This window comes from Helobdella robusta (genome assembly GCF_000326865.2).
Source record: "Helobdella robusta unplaced genomic scaffold HELROscaffold_65, whole genome shotgun sequence".
NCBI lineage: Eukaryota > Metazoa > Annelida > Clitellata > Rhynchobdellida > Glossiphoniidae > Helobdella > Helobdella robusta.
In genome coordinates this window covers 416,958-429,971 of record NW_008705364.1, presented here as the reverse complement: position 1 = coordinate 429,971, position 13,014 = coordinate 416,958, and the positions used below count along the sequence as shown (strand labels likewise).

At 38.3% G+C, this 13,014-nt stretch overlaps 1 protein-coding gene across 1 annotated transcript in view; it reads right to left on the bottom strand.

The window, feature by feature from the left end:
• The window catches only part of HELRODRAFT_194054 (hypothetical protein), a gene marked incomplete at its 5' end in the record, with an annotated part of 28,442 nt that extends 16,334 nt beyond the window's left edge, over positions 1-12,108 (bottom strand). Inside the window, 30 exons of the mRNA XM_009030141.1 lie at positions 257-298; positions 559-741; positions 967-1,053; positions 1,256-1,369; positions 1,466-1,699; positions 2,463-2,498; positions 2,858-2,917; positions 3,232-3,368; positions 3,562-3,679; positions 3,780-3,960; positions 4,171-4,223; positions 4,318-4,437; positions 4,587-4,698; positions 4,881-4,987; positions 5,093-5,221; positions 6,337-6,600; positions 6,877-6,919; positions 7,012-7,151; positions 7,577-7,723; positions 7,877-8,180; positions 8,289-8,416; positions 8,490-8,603; positions 8,758-8,904; positions 9,629-9,748; positions 10,124-10,211; positions 10,284-10,494; positions 10,727-10,805; positions 11,189-11,380; positions 11,625-11,715; positions 11,924-12,108. Coding sequence (XP_009028389.1) covers positions 257-298; positions 559-741; positions 967-1,053; positions 1,256-1,369; positions 1,466-1,699; positions 2,463-2,498; positions 2,858-2,917; positions 3,232-3,368; positions 3,562-3,679; positions 3,780-3,960; positions 4,171-4,223; positions 4,318-4,437; positions 4,587-4,698; positions 4,881-4,987; positions 5,093-5,221; positions 6,337-6,600; positions 6,877-6,919; positions 7,012-7,151; positions 7,577-7,723; positions 7,877-8,180; positions 8,289-8,416; positions 8,490-8,603; positions 8,758-8,904; positions 9,629-9,748; positions 10,124-10,211; positions 10,284-10,494; positions 10,727-10,805; positions 11,189-11,380; positions 11,625-11,715; positions 11,924-12,108 — 3,966 coding nt within the window. The remainder of the gene's footprint in view (positions 1-256; positions 299-558; positions 742-966; positions 1,054-1,255; positions 1,370-1,465; positions 1,700-2,462; positions 2,499-2,857; positions 2,918-3,231; positions 3,369-3,561; positions 3,680-3,779; positions 3,961-4,170; positions 4,224-4,317; positions 4,438-4,586; positions 4,699-4,880; positions 4,988-5,092; positions 5,222-6,336; positions 6,601-6,876; positions 6,920-7,011; positions 7,152-7,576; positions 7,724-7,876; positions 8,181-8,288; positions 8,417-8,489; positions 8,604-8,757; positions 8,905-9,628; positions 9,749-10,123; positions 10,212-10,283; positions 10,495-10,726; positions 10,806-11,188; positions 11,381-11,624; positions 11,716-11,923) is intronic.
• Positions 12,109-13,014: the final 906 nt, after the last annotated feature.

Below are 13,014 nucleotides of genomic sequence, written 5' to 3'. Positions count from 1 at the left end.
TTGATTGGTTGGTTGATTGGTTGGTTGATTGATTGGTTGATTGATTGGTTGATTGATTGGTTGGTTGGTTGATTAGTTGATTGATCGGTTGATTGTTTAGTGAATCAATTAAACGATCAATCGGTCAATCAATTGACATATGTACGAATAAAAGATATGTTACAAGCAATCAGGCGCCCTCCTTATTTCACACACACACTCTCTCTCTCTCTCTTTCTCTCTCTCTCACACACACACACACAGTAATTGCACTAACCTTAACTTCGTTGCGGACAAACTTCAAGCAGGCATCGACATACTTTTCAAAAAAGGAGGTCAACTTAACGACTAGCAGTTCAGTGAAGAAGGTCGGCAGGGTTTGAACCCACGACCTGAAAATTGGCCGCCAGCCAATGCTTGCCGGATCCATGTACACCATGCCACAACGAGACACCTGTGTGCGTGTATGCGTGCGTGTGTGTGCGCGTGTGTATATGTGTGTATTTGTGTGTGTATGTGTGTGTGCTAACATTAGTATTAATTATCATTATCGACAATCATCATCATCATCATGATCACCGTGGCCGGTGAGGCAGCTTCGAGGTCGAGCGGCTCGAAGATGAGGCTCATCTGTGGCGACATCTGGATGATCTCGCCACTCATCAGACACAACTTCTTGTTGTCGTCTAGCACCGTGTTCATGCTCTCAATCCAGACCGCGTCCACAGGTCCGTCGAAAATCAACCACTTGCGATCTGCAGACTGGACAGATTGGGAATGTCTCATTTGATTATTGTCAACCGGATGTCAACTGGCTGATCAACAAACCAACCAACCAACCAACCGACCAATCAACCAACCAGCCAACAAATCAACCAACCAGCCAGCCAACCAACCAGCCAACCAACCAGCCAACCAACCGACCGGGTCTTGAGCTTGTGCCCTGAAAGATACAGCCAAAATCCCATCGGACCATTCGTGGGAGACCGGATCAAATCTTCCGTACAACTGTCCCATTGTAATCGCTTTTGGGTTGATGACTATGTACTGCGCTCTGTTCTCATCCATCAAACCCTTGATTGATTGGTTGGTGGGTTGTTTTTTTTGGTTGGTTGGCTGGTTGGTTGGGTGTTAGATTGAATAAATTAATGGACCATCATTGGATGAATAAATGGATGAATGAATGGATGGATAGATGAACGAACAAACGAACGAACGAACGAATGGTTGATTGAAATTAATTGACAAATAAATAAGATAAAACACTAAATTATACCTGAGACGCTATATCCTCTAGTGCTGTGGCAAGAACTTTATAACTGCTCGACTTGCCAGCGAACGGTTCGCCAACGATCATGAATCCGTGTCTGACTATCATCATTTCGTAGATCTGAGGTTGTTGTTGTTGTTGTTGTTGATGATGTATTGTTGATGTTTGCCTTGTTTTGACCGCACACACACAAGACTAAAAACCAATAACCCTAACCTGCAAAATTTTCTCCATAAAATAATCTGTGCACTGCAAATTCATGACTTCGCAGGCCTTTAAAATAGCATTCTTCAAGATATTATTCTCCGGATTTGGCAATCTCACTCCAGGAAAGAGATCGGATGTGATGCCGTTGAACAAGGGAATGTCCTGGTTCAGAAATTTCGGGAGGTTGACGTCGATGATTGATCTCAGCATTATCATATCTTCCTTCTCGTTTGGGTATTTCATCTGCCCAGTTTGTTTGGTGGTTTTGTGGTTTTTTGCTTGTTCTTGAAATATTCTTTTAAATGTTACCAATAAATTAACTAACCAGCTAACTAACAAATCAATCATCCAAACAAATCAACCAACCATTTAACCATCCAAACAACCAGCCAACCAATCAACCAACCAACCAATCAAACACTCAACCAATCAGCCAACCAACCAACCACTCAATCAACCTTCAAATTTCCAGCAGCAATCAGCACAGACTTAACAGCCCGCATGCCGTAATCGTAGTGAGATTGAGAGGACAGCTGCTCTGAGCAGAGTCGGTACGTGGCGACAATCTTTACAGACAGAGGCCTGGCCATCAGGAAGCCACATGAATACAAACTTATCTCACTTATCATCGCATAATCTGGGACCATCATTGCCACGGGACGGAATAATGCCTAGAAAAAAAAATTTGGCTAAATGAGATTCAGGCTGCATGGGATTTGTGGGAGATGGATTTGGATGAAAAGAGGATATAGAAACGCCATTACTACCACTGCCGCTTCTGCTACGGCACCAGCTTCTGTCAATACTACTACTGTTTTTAAAATGTGCGGTGAGAAAGACGTAGAAAAATATTAACGATGATTATGATAACAATTTAAATACGAATGATAAAAAATTAAATAAAATAAATTCACTTTTAAATTATCCGGAAGTTCGGATCTTCCGGCATAGCCAGGATTCATCGTAATAAAAATGGCGCAAGATGGCACTAACTTAATAATCGTACCCTCAAAGAATAAGGAATCCGAGCCAGCAAGTATACCTGGGAGTATTTCCGTGTATAAATTAGTATTTTTTTGTATTGTATTGTATTGTTTATGTATTTGTATTTTATATGTATTATTTTGTAGATTTGTAAGCAGTTTGTTTATATGTTCCTAGGTTTGTATACTTGTATAATATTAGTGTTTGTGGTTTTTCATCAACCAACCAACTAACCAATCAATCAACCAACCAACCAACCAATCAACCAAAGTACCAAACAACCAAACAATCAACCAACCAACCAACCGACCAACCAACCAAACAAGCAACCGACCGACCGACCGACCGACCGACCGACCGACCAACCAACCTACCTCTTTGAATAGTGAGTATCTGTTGAGCTACTACAGACAGCACTTCCAAATCAATTCTGTTGAATTCATCGAAGCATGACCAGGCGCCACATGTGGCTAATCCCTTTATTTGTTTGTTTGTATGTTTGTTTGTATGTTTGTATGTATTTATGTATGTTTGTTTTTTGTATGAATGTATGTACGTGTGTGTGTGTAAGCAATGAATGTTTGTACATATGTTATCCCCGACAAGAAAAAAAAAACTTGAAACGAACTTTAAAAACTAATCCCTTTATTTGTTTGTTAGTTTGTTTGTATGTTTGTTTGTATGTTTGTAAATATGTTTGTATGTATGTTTGTTTGTATGAATGTATGTATGTGTGTGTAAGCATTAAATGTTTGTATGCTTTTCCCGACAAAAAAAAATCTGAAACGAACTTTAAAAAACTTGCCGAGTGCGATGTAGTCGAGGCCGTCTGAACAATTGAAAACGACGCATTGTTTGGCAATCGCCTTTGCCAAATCCTTCGTAGTTTCTGTCTTTCCTGTTCCGGCTGGGCCCTCTGGAGCACCCCCTAAGTGGAGGTGCAGTGCCCCGAATAAAGTTCTGGTTGGTTGGTTGGTTGGTTGGTTGGTTGGTTGGTAGGTGGTTGGTTTGTTGATTGGTCGGTTGATTGATTTGTTGGTTAACGTATTGATTGATAAATGGTTAACAAAATTATTTATTCACTTATTTAATTAATTAATTAATATACCGGAACCTGTAACATCGGTCAGTGAGCGGTGTGATGACGAGTCTCGACGTGTTACCGAGGTATTCGTAACCGTATCTCAACTGGGAGTTTATCATTTTCACAAACATGTCGAATGTTTTTCCACCAGATTCCTACAAATACATTCATTTATTTTTAGTTCATTCGTTTCTTCATCCGTTCATCTATATATTTATTTATTAGACAAACATAAAAACGAACGAACGAACGAACCGCCCAATAATATCTGAGTTGGGCCAGCCAATTGAAATCGTTCTCAGATTTGACGTCTTTGCCGATTAGTTCAGCCAGCACATCCCTGGAGTGTACGTCCAGCACGATTAGTGCTTGCAAGATGATGCGGTGCTGTTTCGAAAGCTCACCCCTCACCAGCGTCACCAACATTTCAATCTGACTGTTGTAGTGGTGGTGGTTGTCGATGTGTTTGTAGTTTTTTGATGATGTTGTTGTTGTTGTCGCTGTTGTTGTTGTTGTTGTCGTTGTTGTTGCTGCTGCTGTTGTTGTCGTTGTCGTTGTTGTTGTTGTACAAACAAACAAACAAACAAACAAACAAACAAACATACATACATACATACATACATACAAAATAGACACGAAAGCTTACCTATTGTTAGTGGCCAGGTATTTCTTCAGAGCCAACTGACCCTGGCCAATAGCCTAATTAATTAAATATGTTAATTCACGTCGACTTATGCTAATCAAATGTGTTAATATATGCTAATTAGATATGCTAATTTATGTAAATACCCACTTCGTGCACGTATGAAGTCCAATACAATTGCGACACACAAAGTACAGCCTGGCCGGACCAACTCTGCACCCAAGTACTCCTCTTGTTTTGGGGGTACGCTTCTATGGCGGTCGATACCACCTTTAAGATTAGAGGGGGGAGAACAAAAATTTTATTTATTTAAAAAGTGAGGATTCAGTAACTCTATGAAGACATAAAAAAAACTGCTCTACCATTAACGTCAGCTAGGCGAATGCAGTAATAACTACGTATAAATCAAGCGAACTAACGTTTTTAATAGACAAAACCATGGAATATTCAAGTTCGAGGAGCCATTTTTCTACTTGACCTTTGGCCTTTGCAGTCGAAACAGTCTGAGAGAGTTGGATGGATTCACCCTCGCTACTCAACATGTGCGTAATTTCAAGGACGTCTGTAAAGGTCAGGCGGGCTATGCCCTCGAAGCACTTTTTCAAATGCGGTTGCACTCTGCGTTTGTGTACGTGAATGTGTGCGTGCATGTGTGTGTGTGTGTCTGTGCGTGCATGTGTGTGTGCGTGTGAGTATGTGTGTGTATTATCTACCTCGTCGGGTCCTTAGTTTCCGTCAATATCTCAAGTAGTTCGTCATTTGATAGGAAGAAAAAGCGAGGGAAGTACAATCTCTTTTTCTCTAAGTAATCATTCATTCCCTGGTTGCGATAATTATTAACAATAACGTTAATATTAATAATAAATATTAATAATTATAATAGTTATTATTAATTAATAATAATAATAATAATAGCGAAGCGTACCATCTGTACCATGTCCAGTAGTTTGTTGCACTGTTTGAACGACTCAACGACCTTCTCAATGTTAACCAGCGATGTTACTTTTGCATCCTGCACGACCTGCTTCATTATTCCTTTGAAAATTTTGTCCACCTGCATTTTTAGATTTCGTTAATGTTAAATACACACGCACACACCTACACACACTCACACACATACACACACACACCTACACACACACACACACACCTACACACACATACATAAACACACATACACATACACACACACATACATAAACACACACACACACAGACCTGCATAAATTTATTTCCTTCAGATGGCATCTGAGCCATTATATCCCTGGAGCTAAATATAGGCTCGAGGTACAAGTAGTTAGCCTGCATTTTCAACCAGCCATCTAAAGCCTGTTGGATCGTTGTCAGGGTCTTACCCCACTGTCTGATTTTGTTGATGTTGCTATTTATCATTCAGTATCATTTAAAACACTCAGACGTATAACCGCGCAAACATACAAAACGTACGTACGTACGTAAGGAACGTTAACTAACGCGTACAAAACATTCACACAAACATAAAAAACACATACACACACACGCACATACACACACGCACACACACACACGCACATACACACACGCACATACACACATACACACACGCACACACACACGCACACATAAACACGCACGCACACACATACATACACGCACGCACACACACACACACACACATACATTGTAGCTGCTTCGTGTGGTTTGATAAAGGCAGAACTCAGCATCGTCATCGTCCTGACTATGTGGTCTTCCAATAGAACTTGTATCTCGTCAACTGATGATACTATGTAAGTGGCGCTATCTCGATACGGTAGTAAAGTAAATTCAATCTGTGTGTGTGTGTGTTGTGTGTATGCATGTATGTGTGTGTGTATGTGTGTATGTACGTGTATGTGTGTGTGTGTGTGTGTGTAAGTGTGGGTGTACGTGTGATGTATTAGCTCGCGTACGTGTGCGTTACGTGATTGCGAAATAACTTTCAATTGTTTATGCTGCTTCTTAAATTGTTTTTGAGTTGTATATATGTATAAGTACAACTTTACTTTATTTTTTTTTTCAAAGTATAGAGTTAAAAGAGCAACAAAATGACACTCGCAACAAGAACGATCAGACAAACAAACAAACATATACCAATCAACAAATACAACAACACAGACAAACACACAGACACACACAGACAGAGACACTTACATTCGCCCATTCACTGGTCATCTTCATGAGAGCCTTCTCCAGCGTATATTCCTTACTAGCAGCTTCAGCGATGGCTTCAAACTGTGGCAAAAATTCTTCTAGGTGAAGTTCAATAATCTGCTCCAAGGTTGTCTCTGGTTTAGGAGTGATGTCACGACCGACGATTTCGCTAATTTTGAGCCAGTGCCTCTCGCGAATGCTTGGGTTTGCAAGGTTTTGTATGATCGGCAGGTTCTTGCTGAACTCTTCAATTTGTACGCGGGTCTTTTTTTGAAAATTTTTTTAAGAAAAAATGTCGATTCACTTCTTACAGTTGTCAGATTTATATTATTGTTCATCAGTAACTGATCAATCAATCAATCAACTATCTCCATCCAATCAATCACTAGACTGATAAACCAACCAGCCAATCAATCAATCAACCAGCCAGCCAGCCAACCAACTAACCAACATGGCCAGTTTTTTAGGGGCAGGTTGTTCGCTGAAAGCCTTCTCCAGCCTGTTCAACGTTCTAATGTAGTTCGATATATCCGATTGTACGTTATCCGGTATGACGTTTTCTCGCGGGCCTTTCATCCAAACCCTTGAAAATTTAAAAAAAGATCATAATTACACGCACACACGCGCACGCACACACACGCACACAAACAGATATATATACACACACATGCATACTTGTAACTAGTAAGGTATTCCATGATAGTCTCATAGAGCTGTTTATACGGTTTCAAAGTGTCGTAGATTTTTCTTATTTGCTGGTCAAAATGCGTTATATTCAATTGGAAGCATTCCTCTTCGCTGTTATACTTCTCCGCCTAATGTTAATAATAATAATAACAATAATAATAATAATAATACTAATAATAATAATGATAATGATGATGATGATGATGATGATGATGATGATATCAAAGGGTGGCGAGGTGCTGTAGTGGTTAAAGTGCCTGCTACTGATGCTGCTCTAACTGGGATCGAATGCAAGGAGATTAGCACCATTCATCCATTCATCCCATGCAATTCGTGTGATGCATGGATTCACGCGTATTTGTGTGTCGTCGATACGGAAAAGGAGTACGTGGAAAAGAATTGTTAAAAAACAGCAACAGCAACAACAACAACAACAGCAACAACAACAGCAACAACAACAACAACAACAACAACAACAACAACAACAACAGCAACAGCAGCAACAACAGCAACAACAACAACAACAGCAACAACAACAACAAATCCCACTAACGAGAATGGCGGCGTCGTCAATTTTCTTCTCGATGGCGTTGGCCATCTTGAGGTAGGTCGGAACGTCGCTGATGTTGAACAACGTGCCGAACTCCTGCACCTGCTTCTGGTAGGCGTCCAAGTCTTTCATCAACTTCTCCAAGTTCTCCTGTTTTATATTTATTGAATCTCATTTTCTCTCTCTCTCTCTCTCTCTATCTCTCTCTCTCTCTTCCTATCTCTCTCTATCTCTCTCTCTCTCTCTCTCTTCCTATCTCTCTCTCTTCCTCTCTCTACTACTACTAATACTAATAGTAATAACTTGTAGTTGTTCTTGAAAGAGTTCCGTCTGCTTCTCAACAATGTAGGCGTGTTTAATGAGCACCTCCGGAACCCTGTACACAAATCTCAAAGTGTTAATATTAAGCGCTATATCATACGGACTGATTGTCGTCTGCTCGACCAGGTATATCATTTTGGCGGTCTCATTTTTGACAGCCTGTTCTATGGCTGGTAGCTGATGGTCGATGATCTTCTCGCCGTTCTTCTTAAACTCCATCAGCTCGAGTGTGTTCTCTGGTTTCTGTAACAAGGCACCCATCAGCTGCTCGTGTTCGGCGCATAATCTGATGGCGGGCGTTTGTCGGTTTAACTTTCTGCTTAGTTTCATTTATTTAATTTAAAATAACAACAACAACAATAATAATAATAATAACAATAATAATAATAATAACTTTTCGAAGAATGCTCTGTGCATGGTGTGCATAGCATCCAGGATCCTGTCAGTGTCCACCTCAATTATCTTCCCCAGCTGCTTGTTCAGCGTTGAGCAGTCTATGAAGAAATTCTCCTTCACGAATTTCTGGTGGGGGCATAATAATAATAATAACAATAATAATAATAATAGTAACAAAGAACAATAAAAATCAAATCACCTTTTCTAATTTATCAATGGTCTCTTTCAATTCACTGAGTTTCGTCATCATACTGGTCATATCTTCGAATTTAACGTCCTCTTTCGATAGCATCGTTATTATATCTTGGGTAAGCTGTGGTGGAGACATTTATTGATCTTTGTTATGCATGCAACTCTCTGAGGCGCTCGCGTATCGTGTTGATGAACGGTGGTGTTAACAATGATGATGATGATGATGATGATGATGATGATGATGATGGTGATGGTGGTGGTGGTGGTAGACTGACCCTGCCCTCGACAATGTAGGACAAGTCATTATATCTCTCGCGAGCCTCCAGTGGATACCGGTAACTTTTCATCAGCGCGTCTTTTATGATCAGCTTTTGGAAGAAGACTATGTTGCTGGGAATCTTTATCTTCAGCATTCTATCTGGCTGTTATATTTGAAATAAATTTATTTGTTCTTTTTTTCTCTTTACATAAATTTAGGAATAATCAGCCAAAACCGAACGAACGACCAACCAAATAAAGTATATCAACAAACAATCAGCCAATCAAATAACGCCTTCAGACAAACCAGCGATTAAATTACATCAATTACAAAACCAGCCAGCCAATTAAATTGAGCAACAATTAACCAACCAATCAGGGCACGACTACAAACCATGTGATTGATAAGCTTCGTTTCTATTCGCGGAAGTATTTCCGTGGCCCTAATGACGTCATGGTAGACTGAATGCATAGCGCTTATTATTTCTTCTAACTTTGGCCTCAATTCTATTTGGTCATTCTCTAACAGTAGTTCTATTATTATGCCGCTGTGACTGCAATCTACCGTTGGTGTCTGCGTGTGTGTGTGTACATGTATGTGCGTGCATGTGTGTGTGTGTGTGTGTGTGTATGCATGTCCATGTTTGTGTGTGTGTGTGTGTATGTGCGTGTGAGAGAGAGGAATTTGGATTTATGTAATAAATCTCGGTATGCTTGCGTATTTAAATATTAATTAATACGTTCATTCATCGTTTGTTCGTTCGTTCGTTCGTTCATTTCATCATTCCCTCATTCATTAACTCATTCACTTCACCATTTAGTCATTCATTCATCCATTCATCCATTCATTCATTCATTCGTTCGTTCATTCCCATTCCCACAACATACGTCATTCAGCGTCATCTGCCTATTAAACATCATGGTGAATTCCGTGATGGATGATATGGTCAGCTGGAACATCAACTTCTCCATCAGGACAGCTGCACAGTCGAAAAAACGAGCCATCTTCTGTGTTGTTAGTGGGACTAACCCTGTTGTGTTGTTGTTGTCGTTGTTGTTTCTGTTGCTGTGAATGAGTCTGTGAATGAATGAGTGAGTGCATGAATGAGCAAGTGAATGAATGAATGAATAAATGAATGAATGAACGAACGAACGAACGAACGAAAAAACGAACGAATGAATCCTTGACAAATCAACCTTTGCGACTCTCGAGATAAAACATCCTTTGAGCGGCAGGCAAAAAACTGTAGATGTAATAATAATAATAATAATAATAATAATAATAACAATAATAATAACATAATAATAATAATAAAATAATAATAACAATAATAGCAACGAGGGAGAGAACCTTTCCTGAAGCTTCCACTGAAGATTAGATACCTGTCCGTAACACAGCCCGATGAACTCGTCCAACGTCATTGGCGATTGTCTCGTCTCGAAATACAAACCGTTGATCAGCTTCAAACTTCTGTACATACAAACATACAAACAAACATACATACATACGTACATACATACATACATACAGACATGCACATACCCAAGAGTTTGATGCCAAATTGTGTTAGTTTTTCTCATACAGACGTGTATTGTGTAGAGATTCTTCGATAAAAACTCGATACTCCGAACGAATCGACTGTGCCACGGTTTTGGTAAAATTTTTAGCTCATCCCTGTACGTCGATTTTGGCGGTCGAAATTTTGAGGAATCCGACACGTAGAGAGATGCGAGTTTTTGAAATTTTTCGTAATCTTCGTCGTTGCCGTCATCTTTTCTTACGTGGTTCGTAATGTATTCGACTGAATAAATAAATGGATGAAGAGATGAATCAATCAATCAATCAATGGATCAATGAATGGATGAATCAATCAATCAATCAATCAATCAATGGATGAACGAATTAATGCATTAATGAATAAATGAACAAATAATCAAACAAATGAATGAAGATATGAATGGATGGATACAATGATGAATGCCCACCGACAATCTGCCTACTCCTATCTACGTACAAGTCGGTTACTTCTTTCAGCAGAATTTTAAATTGAGCAGATCTCGCCATCTAAACATAATTATTTTAATTATTATAGATGGATGGGCGAATGGATGGATGGATGGATGGATGGATGGATGGATGGATGGATGGATGGATGGATGGGTGGATGGATGGATGGATGGATGGATGGTTGGCTGGATGGATGGATGGATGGATGGCTGGCTGGATGGATGGATGGATGGATGGATGGATGGAAGAATGCACGCGTTGCACACATACCGAATAACGACTTTCGCAAATGAATTTGAAATTCATTTATTCGTTTATTCATTCATTCAATCATTTACTCATTTATTCATTCAATCATTCATTCAATCATTCATTCATTCCGTCATTTACTCATTCATTCATTCATTCATCCACTCATTCATCCACTCATTCAAACGAACCCTTAGATAAAGAGGTATGAGGTTCTCAATGTTGTTGAGCCAGTCTTCAGACATTGGCGGTATCGAGCTCATCTCGGCAAACCCATGCTTTATAAATAATCTGTACTGATTCTTCTGTATTGGTGTTGTTTGTTTGCAGTTGATGCAGATGCTGGTCTGCTGTGGCTGTTTTGTCTTCGTGCTTGTAAGTGACTAACGTAAAAATTAATTAAAGAGTTTGTTGTTTTTTTTTATGTTTTAATGTATTATAATGCCTAATCGTGATATCGTCACGTTTACGTCATCAATACCCCCATAAAAACGTCATCATCACTGTCCTCCTAATCATCAACAACAACAGCGACAACAATAAACAACAACCAACAACAACAACGTCATCATCGTCGTTAAAATGGAAAAAATTAAAAGCAAGAGATTGAAAAAATTTGAACGTAACGAGTTCGGCCAATGTCGGTTCATTGATATTGGCGTCAAACTGAGGTACGCATTTCAATTTCTCTGGATCCATCACTCTCTCTTCATGTAATCTGTCGTTTGAATTGTCAGTCACGGCAAGCCTTTACTTTTCAGCCAGTTAAACTACATGGACGTTTACTTGCAATTTGCATTGTCAATTGCGTCAAACTTCTTACGCTGATTGCATTACACATTTTTCATTTGTCAAAATTATCAAGAAAAAAGAAAGACAAGTTACTAAAATCATTCAAAAATATCAGCAAAGAAATGAAAACAAACGCCAATTCGACTAATTTTTCCCTAAAATTTCTCTTTTTTTCCCTAATTTTCTTCTCTGCCTGAATGGCTCTGTATTGGGGATTGAGCATTTTCGCTCTTTCGGTTCTTGCTTCATATTCTTGTTTCCTGACAGTATTATACCGTTTGATCTCGTCTGATAGGAACTTTTCAAAATCGGTTTTCATTCGTTTTACATCTGTCAGTTTGTTTTTTAATCGTTTAACAGTTTCAACCAGTCAATCAATCACTGACGTCAATTAACTAAATATTTAGTTTCAATCAGTCAATTAATCAATCAATCAAATAATATTAGCAAATTAGCTTGGTAAATTAAACGATCATATAAATTATAATATTATACATTTTTAATGGCGTTTATTGATATTATTTTTGTTAAAAAAAAAAAAGAATAAATCATACAATCTTGATAGAATTTCGAGTTAGTTGGCAGACAGTTCAAATCCCCTCCGTATTTTAAAAATATATCCTTTAAATTTTCAAGTAAGGCATGAAAATAAATATAAAAAAATTGACATATCAGTATAAAAATTATTTTTATTGGGCTTTTAAAATTTAAATCAAGGTTTCATTAATTTCTGGTGAAATAAGTTATAAAATCACTTTGTTCGTTTGTCGTCTCATATCTTCAAACTCTTAATTTCAACAAAATGTTAAATTTAATTTAGAAATTGTCAATTTTGTTAGTAAGCCAATCAACTACTCTTCAAATTTCAAACTGCAAGCCGTTACACAATTACGTAATCGCATCCACAAGGTATGTATGAATGACGTTTGGAAATAATAACGCTGTAGAAACTCCACATTTACTAATTTATTAGCAAAATTTCTTAATTTATTTGCAAACATTTTACACGAAATAGTTAAATTTTTAAAGTTTGAAGGCTTTTTTCAAAGAGTTTCATGCAAAATTACTGACGTTTGTGTATTGGTCACTCTATAATATATTTTAAAACTATGACATATAATAATTATTTTTACTCTATCTCTATAAACAAAATATGTTTAAATGTTTTTTAATTTGAAATAATCAAGTAATTTGATGATGAAACTTTAATTATTAAAAATGCGCT